The sequence below is a fragment of the Notolepis coatsorum genome, assembly GCF_963971535.1.
Source record: "Notolepis coatsorum genome assembly, chromosome: 1".
NCBI classification, from domain to species: Eukaryota; Metazoa; Chordata; class Actinopteri; order Aulopiformes; family Paralepididae; genus Notolepis; species Notolepis coatsorum.
Genome location: NC_140165.1, coordinates 35822311 through 35839911, shown reverse-complemented (window position 1 = coordinate 35839911; position 17601 = coordinate 35822311). Strand labels below are relative to the sequence as shown.

The 17601-nt window shown below is 45.9% G+C and overlaps 1 protein-coding gene across 1 annotated transcript in view; it reads right to left on the bottom strand.

The window, feature by feature from the left end:
• Positions 1 to 17601, bottom strand: part of LOC311230511 (nck-associated protein 5-like) — a gene marked incomplete at its 5' end in the record, with an annotated part of 87869 nt that overhangs the window by 49673 nt on the left and 20595 nt on the right. The window contains 5 exons of the mRNA XM_084316804.1: positions 5108 to 5227; positions 5464 to 5502; positions 11304 to 11372; positions 16324 to 16362; positions 16510 to 16521. Of these exons, the coding sequence (XP_084172930.1) occupies positions 5108 to 5227; positions 5464 to 5502; positions 11304 to 11372; positions 16324 to 16362; positions 16510 to 16521 (279 nt within the window). The remainder of the gene's footprint in view (positions 1 to 5107; positions 5228 to 5463; positions 5503 to 11303; positions 11373 to 16323; positions 16363 to 16509; positions 16522 to 17601) is intronic.

The window sequence follows — 17601 nt, the reverse complement described above, 5'->3', positions numbered from 1 at the left end:
GCGGCATATAGAAATCTCCGCTAGGATGGAAATAGCATGGCTCGAAGTCCACAAGAAGGTAATAAGGTTATGGATCTTTTTTTTTTGTCCTTGGGGGGGGGGGGGGGGGGGGGGGCCTGAGGTTGCTTAACGAAGACTCAACTATTGTCCCCGGTAATTGGCGATTCCATTGTCACTTTGCCTGTCTCTTTCGATAAGGCCGCATACATGGAGGGAGCCTGACGCGCCAGTCATTATCATTCTCTTACCGCATACGCACGCACGCCACACACACACACACACACACACACACACACACACACACACACACACACACGCCCCCCTGAGTAAAATGCAACAGTATACTATTACTACACAGACGGCAGCGAAGGTGGACTCCTACTGTATTCACCCCCTCACTCAACAAAGCCATTATGATTCCTTATCAGAGGAACTTTAGATGCCCGCGGGGGGAGACGGTGTGCATTTACTTACAGATAAGCCAATTTTTTTTTTCAAATGCATTTACAAAAAAAAGAAGGACGGGGAGGTCAGAGAGGGAACTCATAAAGAGCCATTCAGTCTTTTGGGGGCAAACAGAAATAATAAGAAATAATAAAGATATATATATTTTTTTTTAATTATGTAGTAAATTAAATATACATAAGATGTAAAATTGTAGCCTACTTGTATACTAACACTTTTTGTACTTTTGGAATTGCCTACAGTAACGTTTATTTAGTAGTTTTGTTAGAGAAGTGAAACATTGAATAACTGAATAAACAAATTGTCCTCTGATGAAAATTGGGTCTGTGAAACACAACCATTGTTTACAAATATATTGCTTATATTCTGTTTTGATTTGTAATGACATAAAAAGTTAAATAATTTTACTAGCCTTCTTCACTTTCACACAGGGGGGGGGGGGGGGGGGGGGGGGGGCTTTAACAAACTCAGAAACGCTGCGCACATTTATTGAATTTATTTATCAATCAGGATCCTTGTTACCTGTATACACCGGGGCGTCAGCTATTACTCCCGGGGTCTGACGTAAAGATATAATATGGAGCACAGCCTTCACACCAAATACTGCTGAGAATCAGTTACTATCAAATGCAGCAGCTCCGGGGACAATTACTAACACACAAGGGACATTTCTTGGACTTTTAACGGTTCATTTAATGACCAGTTTCCATACCAGACCGCGATTCTGCTCTCTCTTCTCCTGTCTGAGATTGTCCTGTGATGAACTGATAATAAATAACATTGTCACACTTATTTTGTAATATTTTAATATATGAATTAATGTATTAACTTATATTATATATATGTTTTTTTTTATATTATATATATATATTACTTTATATTTGTATATATATTATATTTATTATTACAAATAATAATTATATATATATATACAAAGAAAGAAAGAAAGAAAATCCCCTCTGACATGCTTACAATGAGATCTCAATTTCTCACTGGCTTGATTAAAATCCTGGGCAAGAGATCTGGATGTGTCTGAGATAAGACTCCTGAGGGAATGATAGTGCCTCCCGTGACACTGGCCAATATAGATTTCTTCATCACTCCTATGTGTCTGTGCACTGTAGTCTAGGATACAGCTCATATTGAACGTACACCTACGTACATCCTGGATTTAGGGATTTGAAGAGACACAATGATTCATATTCATGTTGCGCCAGCACTACTTAAGCATCATTCTGTCATTCTGCAGGGATACTGCTAGAGAGACCAGAGCATCATTCTGCAGGGATCATGTAGAAAGACCAGAGCATCATTCTGCAGGGATCATGTAGAGAGACCAGAGCATCATTCTGCAGGGATAATACCAGAGAGACCAGAGCATCATTCTGCAGGGATACTGTTAGAGAGACCAGAGCATCATTCTGCAGGGATACTGATAGAGAGACCAGAGCATCATTCTGCAGGGATCATGTAGAGAGACCAGAGCATCATTCTGCAGGGATAATACCAGAGAGACCAGAGCATCATTCTGCAGGGATACTGTTAGAGAGACCAGAGCATCATTCTGCAGGGATACTGATAGAGAGACCAGAGCATCATTCTGCAGGGATACTGATAGAGAGACCAGAGCATCATTCTGCAGGGATAATACCAGAGACCAGAGCATCATTCTGCAGGGATACTGATAGAGAGACCAGAGCATCATTCTGCAGGGATACTGATAGAGAGACCAGAGCATCATTCTGCAGGGATAAAATCAAAAATATGTTTTAGGACTACAAGATCTCTATGAAAATGCCTTTTTCATGCCATGGGTCTCAATTAGTTTACTAGTACGTTGTCACAACATTCACATACAATGTTGGTATTTCTATTTGACGGAGGTATTTATGGCTGGATATTCCATACTTATGTACCATCCGGTAGAAATTATATAGTACATTTATACCATATCAGTACATTTATACCTTGATTACATTTGAGTATAATGTATACCTTAGTACAGAATTTCATGGTTTCAGAATTATTAGTTTGAGAGGTGTCAGTATCTGAAGTCGGGAAATGCTCAGTCTGACTTTTTAGTCGGTAACACGGGTGTTCCGCAAGGTTACATTTTGGGTCCCGTCCTCTTCATCATTTATATTTATGATATTGTGACTTCACTGCATGGTTGTCAAGTAGGGCTGCAACTAATGACTATTTTGATCGTCTATCTATCGATTATTGAAACGATTATAGAAATGTTGTAAGCAACATTATTCCTTGTCTTGTACAATGCTCTTGCAAACTTGCAAATTGGCTTGAAGAGAATTTCAACATTTAAATACCATATTATAGATAATATTGCCAGCAAACTGCAAAAAAAAATGTTCCCTTTGATTAGTGGGGAAATGATGGTTGAAGCAGTTTTCCTATAAGTGTTGGATTATGTAGAATGTATAGATATGCTGCTCCTTCCACTCTGAAACCTCTAGAAACTATCTAACACATTTATCATTCTGCTCTCAGATCGGAAATTACCAAGTTCTATCACAATGATGCTATATTGGAACTATAGACTCTATCTATAAAAGTCAGCCTTTTGTTTAAATGCCCCAGCTTCTTGCAATGATCTTCAACTCACGCTAAAAATCAATACTCCACTATCCTATGGATCATTTAAAAACACGATTATAAATCTCCCTACTTGAGAATGTATTTGATCTTTTTGTGTGTGTTTTTGACCTTTGACATTCTCGACCATGTTATTCTCACTCCACACACCCACGCCTCACACTCTCCGTCCTTGTCAAGAAAGAGGAACCCATTTGCGAACACTGTGCAAAGATATAGAACTCTCTTCCTGCCACTCTCAGGGTTTCCTGTTCAACTGTATCAGACTGAACAAAACCTCTTGTATAACCACTGACCCTAACCCATGGGTTGCCAAGAGGTTTTGTATTGCTTACCATTAATAAAAAATACCACAACATAAAAAAAGACTAGGCAAGCCTATAGTTAAAGCCAGAGCAGGAGATATCTATGATAATAATAAAATGGTTGGGAGAACTCTGTGGAGTAACATGGAGGAGACAAGTTGTTTGCACTCAAATCTTGACGGAACCGTCCGAGGAATATTGGAACAGAGGTTGAAATGTTTTTTTATATTGACATTCTATCTGCTCTATTCAATAATTCCATCAGAAAAGGCTGGAGGGTTGTTGGGTATAGGGAATAAAACATGAGCTCTGACACCAAGCAGCACCTCCTTGTTCTCTATGTCCTCTCTGTTCTCTATGTCCTCTCTGTTCTCTATGTTCTCTCTGTTCTCTCTGTTCTCTCTGTCCTCTCTGTTCTCTATGTTCTCTCTGTTCTCTCTGTTCTCTCTGTCCTCTCTGTTCTCTCTGTTCTCTCTGTCCTCTCTGTTCTCTATGTTCTCTCTGTTCTCTCTGTCCTCTCTGTTCTCTCTGTTCTCTATGTCATCTATGTTCTCTCTGTTCTCTATGTCCTCTCTGTTCTATATGTTCTCTCTGTTCTCTATGTTCTCTATGTCCTCTCTGTTCTATATGTTCTCTCTGTTCTCTCTGTTCTCTCTGTTCTCCCTGTTCTCTCTGTTCTCTATGTCCTCTCCGTTCTCTATGTCCTCTCTGTTCTCTATGTCCTCTCTGTTCTCTATGTCCTCTCCCTTCCATTTCTGTCACTCCGTTCTGTCTCTCCCACTTTGTCTCTCTCTCTCTCTCTCTTCATCAAGCTTCTCTGCTATCTTTCCCTCATTCCATTTTCTCCTCTTATCTATCTTCACTCCTCTCTCCTTTCAGCCTCATCTCTCTCTCTCTCTCTCTCTCTCTCTCTCTCTCTCTCTCTCTCTCTCTCTGGCTTCTCCTCCTCCCCTCCCCTCTCCCTGATTGACCAACACCTCCCTCTTGCCTCCTTTTCTCCTTCCCCCGGCAGTTTCCATTCACCCTCCTCATGCTGTCAGCTGAGGACTCAGTTTGCATCACGGTGTGAAACCCCCCCGTCCCCCAGGCAATGGCTCCTTGGCCGTGGCACTGCCCCCCCCCCCCCCCTCATATCATGCCTTCCATATGATTTGACCATACCATCCACAATGCTGGCATGCCGTTTGGTCAACAGTGGAAGAGGAGGGGGGCGATGTTGCTGAGAGCTCCATTTTAAGTAAGTCAGATGTGTTTAATAGCAGGAGTTATATTTAATGGAAGGACAAAAGCTATTTGTGTTGGGATAGAAATGTGACGCTCTGCAAAGTCATTAAAATATGATATAATAAGTCAGATTAACATATGTAGTATAAAGAGTTTATATTAACTGGATAGATAAAGATCTGAAGATCTAGAAATTCTGGTTGTGTTTGGCTGCGGCAGAGCTTAATGTTGTTTCACTGTCATGTGGAATATTAGACATGGGTTTGTATATGAAAGAAAAACAGATTTGAATTATTTCACACTGCAGTCTTTTCAGGGGCCTCCAAACTAGTATAGTGCTGATGTCCGACCTTGTATGAAAACAAGGTGGTTTTTCTCATCCATATGAAAAGTTGACCCTTCAAAGCTACAAAGTTTTCGCACAGGCAACAGCGGTGGGTTGCCGGGAGGTGACAGGCTGGAGGGGGGGGGGGGGGGGGGGGGGGGGTTGTTCTTCCTACCTGGAGTAGCAGGTCGGAGGCAGGCTTGACCCGCTGCTGGAACAGAACACTCAGGGTCCGGTTCTGCTGTTCCAGGTCAAACACGCGTGTCCGAAGTTTCAGACACTCTTCTCTCAGATCCTGGATTAGAACCAATACAAGAGATGTATTGAGTATATATATATATAGTGTGTGAAGAATATTATTCACATCCTGCAAAAGGTGCCTAAGTAAATATGCAAACATTAAATCCTATTATCCCTTATCAGGGTATTTCAATCTCACACTATTGGAGGGTAATTCAATACGCAGAAGGCCCCGCGCAGAGCATACTGGAAGTGGTATTACAGTTGCCATGGGAATGAGAAGAGCCATACCTTTTGGGTGAGAAGAGCCTGCACGACTTGATTGGCAACCTTTACAGAGGACGAGAGAGAAGAAATAAAAGAAAAGAAAAGAAAAGAAAGAAAGAAAGAAAGAAAGAAAGAAAGAAAGAAAGAAAGAAAGAAAGAAAGAAAGAAAGAAGAAGAAAGAAAGAAAGAAAGAAGAAAAGAAAGAAAGAAAGAAAGAAGAAGAAAGGAAAGAAAGAAAGAAAAACAAGACATTGTGTCATCTAGATGTCGCTCACAGATTGGCGGGTGAGTGAGAGGGCAGGTTATCCTCTCGGCCCTGTGTGACCATGGCAGGCTTCGGTAAAAGAGATGATAAGATGATCCTTTATCAATCCCCTTGGGGAAATTCGGGTGTCAAAGCAGCATGGGGGGGGGGATACATGGGAGATACATAGCTTCACAGTCCTTATACAGTCCAGTATCTATATAGATAAGTATAGATACAAATACAATATAATGTAAAAAAAAAAAGTACAAGCACAAGATAGTCCAGTGATGAGAGTCCAGTGATATGAGTCTCTAGTGCAAAATACAAGATAGTCAGTGCGTCTCTAGTTCTCGAGTCCCGAGTTGTGACAGTGATAGTTCTGGCAGCAGATCCGGCCGCCCAAGCCCTTCGTTGTAGAGCCGGATGGCTGCCGAGCACAGTGTCTCTCCGCGCTGCCAACGCTGCACTTGCTCTCCAGCTAGTTTGCAGAACTAAGTTCCTGATACGTACCAGTACACACTAGTACTACTTCGTTAACAGGGTGAACACGACCGCCGTGGGGAGCGAGGGCCACCGTTGTAACAGTACTCAAAAGTATAGATGACGGTACTCCACTTTGATCAGATTACAAAGAGCAGAGCGTTTTTAGATCGTGTCACCGTATTAACGGAATTGTTTACGCACGTGGTGAGATAGCGGTGATCGCGTTTGAAGATGAGACTTTAGTCGAACCGCTTGTTCCATTCTTTTTTTCTTATCCACTTTTTCTCAAAATTTTTCTATTTTTCTCCCATCCCAATTTTGCCTCGCCAATTCTCCCCTCCCCTGTCTCGAACGTTGCTAGACTATGCATCCCACTGGTCGGCTGCAGTGAGGACCAAGCCTTGCATCACGTGTCCCCTCCGGTACACGAGGAGGCAGCTGTCGCATCTTTTCACCTGAACAGCGCAATCTCTCAGTGGCGAGGAGTAGCATGTGGGAGGCTCACGCTGCCCCCGATACTTCCTGATTCTGCTGTACAGGCGCACCAACCGACCTGTAGGAGTCGCTGTCCACAACGTCCGATCCCCACCCACCAGCTTTCCCAGCCCTAACACTGCCAATTGTGTTAGTATGAACGACCAGCCAAGCTGGTAGCAACGCCGAGAGCTGGGCTCGAACCCAGCATCTCCTGCGTTAGTGGCGAGCGCCTTGCCCACTGCGCCGCTTAGCCGCCCGCCCGCTTGTTCCATTCTAACTGCACATTCTATCGATATCGGCGGCAAAGGGACCCAAAAGCAATCAGAGTGCATAAGAGAATGAGTGATCCAGTGAGTCGTTTGCAGCGCTGTAACTAAATACTGTATTAAACAGGCCATCTGTAATGTGTTACATTTGAAAATTAACCTTCCTAGCCCTGTGGAACGCTATATTAATATATATAACAGTGTTTTTCTCTCCCTGACATTCATCTGATGTGTGTGTGTGTGTGTGTGTGTGTGTGTGTGTGTGTGTGTGTGTGTGTGTGTGTGTGTGTGTGTGTGTGTGTGTGTGTGTGTGTGTGTGTGTGCGCGCCTGCAGTTCCCTAATGGGCCCGATCATCATAAATCCAATGTGTGGTGACAGGCAGGCCAGAGGCGGGTGTTGGAACAGAGCAGATTGGAGCTCACAAGTCTCTCACGATGCTTAATTGCTCTCTCCCCCCCCGATCGGGCTATCGACAGCGCGGGTCTGATGTACCGCGGGAGCGGGAGTGGATGTGCCAGGCTAAAGCGGCCGCTTTAGTGAGCCCGGGCATCGGTCTCTCGGCGCTTCATGCCAACCCGCAGTTTAGACAAAAGCCCATCGACTGGGGGCTCCGGTTACCCCCACGCCATTGATTGCTCATTAATACGGTGTGAAGCCGCTTCTGCGCTTTCAAGAGCGGTGGTGGGGAGGGGGGGGGGGGGGGTATGGGTTCTCCGCCTCGTGATTATTGAATAAAGGGAGTAAATATGATGAGGCGAGCGGCGATACAGACCAGAGTGTTACCTGCCCTTGTAAAACAGATAAGGGGCCAATCATTCAAAGTCTTAATGATCTTGGAATAGCAAATTCAGATTTTGATGGCAGGGTTAGGATGCTGGATAGTTCTGATACGAATCGCTGCTGTTGGATAAAAATTTTTTTTAAAGATAACTATAAGACCAATTCATTTTATTTTAAGTGATACATTAGTGTTCTGTGTCAACTAAACCTGAGTTAATGCATGCTGATGCCATGTGCAGGAGGAGGGTGAAGTTTGAATAGACTTAAATATTATCAGCATTTTGAGTTATGAGGTTTGGGCCTTTAAGAAAGTCCGAAATTGGATTCAGGAGGTCTGACAACATAAAAACACTAGGTTAAGGAGCGGCTGGGTAGCGCAGCGGACTAAGCACTCGCCTATTACAGCAGAGACTCTGGGATCTAATCCAGCTGTCAGCGGTACCTCTGGCTTGGTCAGTCGTCCCTACTAACACAATTAGCGGGTGGGAAGCCGGTGGGGTATGTGTCCTGGTCGTTGTAAACGGCGACTCCTACTGGTCGGTCGGGGCGCCTGTTCAGCAGGGAGGGGATCTGGGGGAAATAGCGTGAACCTCCGCACGCATTGCGTTCCCCCAGTGAAACTCCTCGCTGTCGGGTGAAAAGAAGCGGCTAGCGACTCCACATGTAACCGGAGCTCTGCCGCGGAGCGGAGCGGCAGAGCTTGCGGAATTATGTAACCGCCCTAATCCGCCATGATTTTCATTCGGCGCTTCAGCTCACCTGGCAGAGCAGCGGTCCTGCGGTCCGTTGTTGACGAGTTCGAATCCCATCAATTTCTTTTTTTTAACGTGATTTTTTTTTTAACGTGTATTCTTTCGCCGGTTAAGGTTAGGCATGGTTAAGGTTAAGGTTAAGGTTAGGCATTGTTTCGGAGTTGGTTAAGGTTAGAACGGTTAAGTTTAGGCGCTGTTAAGGAGCTGGTTAAGGTTAGAGTTTGTCTTAGAGAATGGCAATATTCTTTCTATGGTTAAGGTTAAGGTTAGGCATGGTTAAGGTTAAGGTTAAGGTTAGGCATTGTTTCGGAGTTGGTTAAGGTTAGAACGGTTAAGTTTAGGCGCTGTTAAGGAGCTGGTTAAGGTTAGAGTTTGTCTTAGAGAATGGCAATATTCTTTCTATGGTTAAGGTTAAGGTTAGGCATGGTTAAGGTTAAGGTTAAGGTTAGGCATTGTTTCGGAGTTGGTTAAGGTTAGAACGGTTAAGTTTAGGCGCTGTTAAGGAGCTGGTTAAGGTTAGAGTTTGTCTTAGAGACAGCCTATTTCCGCACTGCCGCTCTCCCGCGTTGCCGCGGTCACATGGTCAAATTGTCACATTCTTGCACTGCTCCGCTGTTAAAAAGCAACACGCCCGCAGGCCAACAGTGGGGCAATGCACGCAACCGACCAGGAAGGGAATTGGCTGAAATCGGGATGGGTGAAAAATACAGAAAGCCCAAAAATAAATAGAATACTTGTTTTTTTTAAACACTAGGTTAAAAGAATAAAATAAAAATACTATATCGCACCACAAACTGGCCCGGCCCGAACAGCGTCCGCGACCGAACCGAGCTCCACATGAAGGTAATCACCCCGTCTGCTACGGAGCAAACTTCAGGGGATGTTTTTCCCCAACCACAGTCACTGCAGAAAGAGCCCCGCGGTGCAGTTGTTAGGCAGGGATACAGCACCCCCACCCCCACCGCCATCAAAACATGATCATTAGTGAGCCTCCCTTCCAGAAAACAGGAGCCACGGGAGAAGACCAGAGCAGCGTGTGAGTGAACAACGCGGCAGAGTCGAGCCGCCTCAGTGCGGGGAGGTGGGAGAGAGGAGAGACGTGCTCAGAGTTACGGTACGTTTACCCCCAAGGCACCGGCGCACAGAGGAGGAGAGCTTTTCCCCCGAAAATACTATCACTATCACAACATAATCTATCTCTCTCCCACTTTCACTTCCATCCTCCTGTCTGTCCTTCCGTCCCCTTCCTCCTTTCTCTCTCTCTCTCCAGCCGCATGCTCCCCCCTCTTTCCTCTCCTCTCTCCCCTCCGCTCGGACAGAGGAGAACATGTTGGTACCGGGGGGTAAGGTGGGCTTTCACAGCCTGTTCCACTATAGGCAGTCCCTGTAGTAGCAGCACTAGACAACTACAACCTTCGAGAATGACTCAGCTGTGGGGCCCCCGGGCCTAGGAGCCTGTTTATCCCATATGTGTGTCCCTGAGGAAGGGCCAAAACGTCTCCTCGCCCCCCCACCACGCTCCCTCCCTCGAGTCCCTATATACCACCAGGGCCTTGAGGAGGGCTAGGAAGATCATGGCAGATCCCGCCCACCCGGGTCACAACCTTTTCACCATGCTTCCCCGCGGCAGGCGGCTACGGCTGCCCAGGACATTGAAAACCCGCCACTGACTCAGTTTCTTCCCCTCAGCAGCTCGCAGTGTCCCCCTGCTCCAACCCCCCCCCCTCTATGGCGAGCTGCTAGGGCTGGAATTTTAAACTCTATTTTGCACTGACAACATATCATTAGCCATTGCACTTTATTGTCTTGTCTCGTTGTATCACTGTTTTGCACTCATTTGTATCTGTGAAAAATGTTTATGCACTGTACTGTAAATGCTGTGTCACGTTCCTACAGTATGTGTTTTTGGCGATTAAAGTGATCTGAATCTGAACTAGCACACGGCGAGGCTCCATAAGGGTCGTCTGGCTCTGGTTCACTCAAGGTTATACCCGCGTTGGAGGGAGAGGTCAGGTTGCTTCTAAGGGTGCCAACTGTCTCAGCAAGTTCAAGCTCAAGTTTGTTTATTATATGTCACAACAAAATACAGAATACTTTATATGAAATGCTTATTCCTGAAAGAGAATTCTCAGCTGTTTACTTAGAACCACTTGCAACTGCGGTTAGGTGGTCGAGCGGAGATTGCGTTCGTCACCAACCCCGGAGCTGTGAGCTGGATTCGCCTGTTCGAATCCAGCTCACAGCTCCGGGGTTGTCACCAGCTTGGCTGGCCGTTCACACTAATACAATTGGCAGTATTAGAGGGTGGGAGAAGCTGGCGGGGTGGGTCCGGGTCGTTGTAAACAGCGACTCCTACAGTTCGGTCGGGGCGCCTGCTAAGCGCGGATAGGACCTGAGGGGGATAGTGTGATCCTCCCACACGCTACGCCCTCTCAATGAGAATCCGCGCTGCCAGGTGAAAAGAAGCAGTGATTGGCTGGACGTGTGTCGGAGGAAGCACGTGGTAGCCTCCACTCTCCCAGATGATCTGACTGTGGGGGGTAAGTGCGCAGCGACCAGGAAGGGACTGGGAATTGGCATACGACTAACATTGGGATGGGAGAAAATCGGAGGAAAATGGAGGGGAAAAAAGATAAAAAAAAAAAAAAAAAAAAGAACCACTTGCAACTGTAATGCAACGTCTCTGAGTGTACAGTACACGTGTCTCGGCCGGGCCGCTGAATAGAGATTAGATCTTCAGCTGCACAATAACACACATCCTTTGAATATTCATGCTGCAAGGCCTAAAGTAAAATCCTTGAGTGTTGTTGAATGCATTTTTTTTTTTTTTTTTTTTATGTTTTTTTTTCTCTACTCACCTCATCTAGACAGCGTTCGTACTGCTCCCTCTGGCTCTCATTTTCCAAGGCCAAGGCAGAGTTCTCCCCCTGCGAAACACACACACACACACACACACACACACACACACACACACACACACACACACACACACACACACACACACACACACACACACACACACACACACACACACACACACACACACACACACACACACACACACACACACACACACACACACACACACACACACACACACACACACACACACACACACACACACACACACACACACACACACACACACACACACAAACTCGGTCAAAATAATACCTACATCATGATGCCTACAGATACGGCAACAAACAGTGGATCAATTAGACTGGAGGAAGTGATCGAGGTCAAACAAGCAAACAAGCCCGGCACCAAAGGTCATGTGTCAGTGCCGAGCCGGGAAGAACAATAGAAATGTACCAGAACATCGCCTCCGAAAAGGCCAAGGGGATGGGAGTTATGATGGTGAACTTTGGAGTCGGCAGGTTCCCCCCCGTTTGGAGTTTGAGGGGCTACTTATGGATGTTTCCTTGACTCGAGGAGCGGTATTGCTTCACCTTTAAGGTGGCGCTCTATTGATCTCTGTTGGTTTCCAATTTGTCAGAGGCTGGCAAGGCGCATTAGGAGCTGTCGGCCGGCCGTCTGACAGCCCCCGCTGCTCCCCCGGCGCCCTTTAGTGCGAACGCAGGCAGTCTCTTGATTAACACAAGGGACAACGTAATTACAACCATGAATATCTGCAATAGCGCCATATGGAGTGAAAACAACACATTAGTAACTAATTAGGTTGGCAAAAGCCTATGTATTTGTTAATGTAAATGTAATAACGTGCGCCAAGTAACGTGTTCTGTTCGCATTCAGATGAACGGCGCGGAGAAGGTGGGGGGTGTATTGTATGGGTAATTTGTTTGGTCTGTGGTATGTGTACTTGTATGGGGACAATCAGCGTAATAGAAACAAGGATTTTTCAAACACACCCTGTGTCCCTGAAAGCACCATCCACGCTACGTTAAAAGCATCTCTCTGTATATTACTGGATATGTGTCGCTACGAACAAGGACAGAGATTTTAACTGAAATGCACTTTCATCCCCGAGACGAACACCTCGATTCCGAACGAGCAAAGCCAAAGTCTAGACTGAGCCTGTTTGTGTAAATGAGCGAGAGCGAGGTCATTAAGGACCACTCATCCAGACTGCATTAGACCTAAAGAACAAACACAACAAGCTTATTCTAACACAAGAGGTGATGTGGTACACACTGCTCTACACACAAGAGGTGATGTGATACACACTGTGCTCTACACACAAGAGGTGATGTGGTACACACTGTACTCTACACACAAGAGGTGGTGTGATACACACTGTGCTCTACACACAAGAGGTGATGTGATACACACTGTGCTCTACACACAAGAGGTGATGTGGTACACACTGCTCTCTACACACAAGAGGTGGTGTGATACACACTGTACTCTACACACAAGAGGTGGTGTGATACACACTGTACTCTACACACAAGAGGTGCTGTGGTACACACTGCTCTACACACAAGAGGTGGTGTGATACACACTGTACTCTACACACAAGAGGTGCTGTGATACACACTGTACTCTACACACAAGAGGTGATGTGATACACACTGCTCTACACACAAGAGGTGGTGTGATACACACTGTACTCTACACACAAGAGGTGATGTGATACACACTGTACTCTACACACAAGAGGTGATGTGATACACACTGTACTCTACACACAAGAGGTGCTGTGATACACACACTGCTCTACACACAAGAGGTGATGTGATACACACTGTACTCTACACACAAGAGGTGATGTGGTACACACTGTACTCTACACACAAGAGGTGCTGTGATACACACTGTACTCTACACACAAGAGGTGATGTGATACACACTGTGCTCTACACACAAGAGGTGATGTGATACACACTGTACTCTACACACAAGAGGTGATGTGATACACACTGTACTCTACACACAAGAGGTGCTGTGATACACACTGTACTCTACACACAAGAGGTGGTGTGATACACACTGTACTCTACACACAAGAGGTGATGTGATACACACTGCACTCTACACACAAGAGGTGATGTGATACACACTGCACTCTACACACAAGAGGTGATGTGATACACACTGTACTCTACACACAAGAGGTGATGTGATACACACTGTACTCTACACACAAGAGGTGATGTGATACACACTGTACTCGCCGGGGCACTTGATACATCTTCAGCACATCCACAGATTTTCTAACCTTGAGAGCGAATTGCTTTCTTAAGTTACCGTGATTCTGAAAGGTGTGGAGCAAACAGACGTGTCTCTTCATGACGTCTACAGAGTTCAATTAATGGTTTGAGTTTGAAGGTGCTCTATTGGAAAGTTGTGTATTATGTGTGTGTGTGTGTCAGTGTCAGGGCTGCTTGATTATGGCGAAAATCCTAAACACGATTATTAAACACGATTACTCGTTGACTTGAGAACGACGACTGAATTTGTTTTACCATCCATTAGCCTTCGATCAAAGGCTGCCTTTCTGTCAACTTCTACAAGTTACCAAAGATGTTTCAAAATAACTGGCGAAATGTGCTGTGGCTCCCTCCCCCCTCCCAACATGAGCTGAAATTACTGTTCGGACTGGGGCGGGTGCACCGCTGTGAAGGAAGGGTGCGCTGCATTTTCAACACAAGACAAAATGAGAGCAACACGGCATGCGGAACAATTATCGTTTTATCTCAATTCCCTTGTTTTCATGATCGTGGGAAGTCAAAATCTGACTAAATGAATCGCTCAGCCCTAGTGCGTGTGTGTGTGTGTGTGTGTGCATGTGTGTGTGTGTGAAGGAAGAATTGAGAGCCAGCCCCTTTGCAATGCCAGGACAAAAGTGCCAGGTGCTCACACCTTCACCAGCCCTCGTCCCTGGGACCCTCTGCTGCCCGTGCCAGTGCTGTGTGCATGGCAGGCTGCGCACACAGACTCTCCAGAGCCAGACGATGAAAGCCAGCCTCTCTGACAGCCCGTCATGTTGTCCAGTGTCCAGCCTCGGGCTTTTCATAAAAGACAGCCTGACTGCACTGCTCTGCTTGACACCGGGGTGTGTGTGTATGTGTATGTGTGTATAAGGATTACTGTTCTGCTAGTCAGTGGCTCATTTGAAATGAGGCAATCACGTCAAAACCCTGCCCTTTGTACACGTAACTCAGCCGCTTCTTTGCCCCCCCCCCAAAGAAACAAACAAATAAATGTCACCCTGACTAATTACTCCTTCTGAATGAACAATCACTTAAAACCACTTTCCAATCGTTGAAACACAACACAAGTAGTTCCAATCCATTACACGTCTCACCGCGGTATTTGGTGAAAACATACATAACATAATCTACCGATATGCCTATTATTGAATGAAAATGAAAATGAAAAATAAAAAGAATACAATCAAAGCTTAAACGGAGCACGGCCTATAAACAGCGGGGGTTGCGTACCAAGCCATGCAGCTGCATCAGCGGCACCGCAGGGAAAGAAAAGCCGGCCGGGCGGCTTACTTAGTGTCATCGGCGTTTACCCACTACGCCGGGCGGTGATGTATTGCCCCCGGCCCGCTCCTAGTCGGCTTTTTGCCGGCGGAGCATCCATCACCCGGGGAGCGGCTGAATGGAATAAAATGGCAGATAACTTTCGATAAAGCCATTTAAAATGCAACGTTTCGTGGGGGAAATGCACTCCCCCGCTCGCCGCTCGCGCCGCCCGACAGTATCGCCAGACGGGTCGGGGCGAAACTTTCCTGCCATTCTGGGGGAACAAAAAAAGATAACTGCCAGGCGGAGGGAAGGCGTAAAGCAGCTGGCAATTATCTTGTGCTTTGTAGTAATTACCTTCAGCCATTACTTCTGCCAGGGAGGAGTTTGTGTCATCTTGACTTTGCCTGGAGAATGGGGTAATGTTCACTGTGTTTTCTTTTTTCACCCTTTGATAGAGCCTCGAGGTGTTTTCTTTCAGCTTACTTTTTGTTCATGAGGACTTAAAAGATCACGGTGACATTATGGGAAATGCACTTACCATCTTCTCCAGAGTCAGACCGATGAGATAGGCTAGCGCGCAGCCGGATAGCTTTCTACTGAACGCACAGAGAGGAAATTGGTGTGTATCTCCTTGTCTGACTCTAGAGAAGACGGTAAGCGCCTTTCCCGTAAAGTTGGCATGTTCCTTTAACACTATACCCCATGGCTCTCAAAGGTGTACTGTATATTCGTGCTCCAAACCTTCCTCATCTCTATGTTTCTCATGGCACCCTTGTTTGATAGACATACCAGCCTATGGCATACCTCAGCCATTACTGGACTGGAATATTAAGCATATCTTTGAAAAAACGTACACTATCCGGACAAGATGGAGGTCAGATGTAAACTGCTCGCTTGCCACAGGCCCTCGCCTCATCGACGTCAAACCAACCACACAGGGCTACTTAGGGAAGGAGTGTGTGTCTGGCGGCCTAATTTGATTAAGACTGAGTCCCATAATTGCTGAGGAGATGAGTGTGAGTGTGAGTGTGCGTGTGCGTGTGCGTGTGCGTGTGTGTGTGTGTGTGTGTGTGTGTGTGATGTGTGTGTGTGTGTGTGTGTGTGTGTGTGTGTGTGTGTGTGTGTGTGTGTGTGTGTGTGTGTGTGTGTGTGTGTGTGTGTGTGTGTGTGTGTGTATTCATTGTGTGCTGCTGATGGGTTGTAAAAAACCTCGAACGCCATAAAACATTCTGTGCCGCTTGGCTACCGTCCTAAGCTGCCTGCAAAACAGACACCAAATGAAGTAGGACGAAAAGTCCTCCCCTCTCTGTTCCCATAATGAATGAGACCTGTGACCTCTCAGAGTTAGCTATAGGATCAAGCGAACCTTCAGCCAGTGTATAAAGAGTACATTCTGATCTTAGGAAAAGACTCTCACAGCAACATAATAGCCTACACGAGAGGACTTTCTGTAGATCCCAGCTGGGGACATGTACTGGACAAACACAAAGACACAGGGGAACATAAAACACATGCTGACATTCAAAAGAGCCGTGGTGAAACAGCAGCCTTTGAGGCAGAACTCCGCTTCGCCATTTGAATTTCATGATATGGACTCATCGTGCTTACGCGCTTGACTTACCGTACAGCGAGGCTAAAGGAACAAAAGGAATGGACAATGGGGGGTACGGGTATGGTGGGGGGTAGGGTTGAATTGGATATGAACCAGAAATTCAGTGGATGATCGTAGGCTGCTTGGTCATACTGTTGACATTTCTGACAGGGTCTGATAAGAATGTAACCTGATTATTGAAAGTCGCCAACATCCCATAGGAACCCTGTACCTCCAATTTAATTTATTTATTAGTTTGTTTGTTTATTTTCCTGTATTTGGACAAAATAATTTTGTCCTCCAAAATGTTGTATGATCCTGGTACCACGTCAAACAGTTCACGATGCATTGTAAAACGTCAAACAATAAGCGTATTCTGGTGGCGAGAAATCAACAGATGACTGTTGATCTCGTAGAATCTCGTGACATTTGAACATCCAACGGATTGTGACCGCAGGGGTTGCAGGGTTGCAGGGTTGCGCTGCATATAGACACACCTACTGGCCTGACTGTGAACGTTCACTGTGACATTTTAGTAGCTAAGTCCTTGTCCACAAGAGCCTTCCACTTCTTGTACATGTCAGTATACTGCATCCACATAGACCAGGCTAGGCTATAGACCAGGCTAGGCTATAGACCAGGCTAGGCTATAGACCAAGCTAGGCTATAGACCAAGCTCTGCTATAGACCAGGCTAGGATATAGACCAGGCTAGGATATAGAGCAGGCTAGGATATAGACCAGGCTAGGATATAGACCAGGCTATGCTATAGACCAGGCTATGCTATAGACCATGCTAGGATATAGAGCAGGCTAGGATATAGACCAGGCTAGGATATAGATCAGGCTAGGATATAGATCAGGCTAGGATATAGACCATGCTAGGATATAGAGCAGGCTAGGATATAGATCAGGCTAGGATATAGACCATGCTAGGATATAGACCATGCTAGGATATAGACCAGGCTAGGCTATTCAAGGCTAGGCTAATAGACCAGGCTAGGATACCAGGCTAGTCTATAGACCAGGCTAGGCCAGGTCAGTATCAGGCCAGGCCATTTGGCCCGCCTGAGCAAAGCTGACAGTAAATCAGGCGTGTAGCTGCTGAGTGAGCAGCCAATGA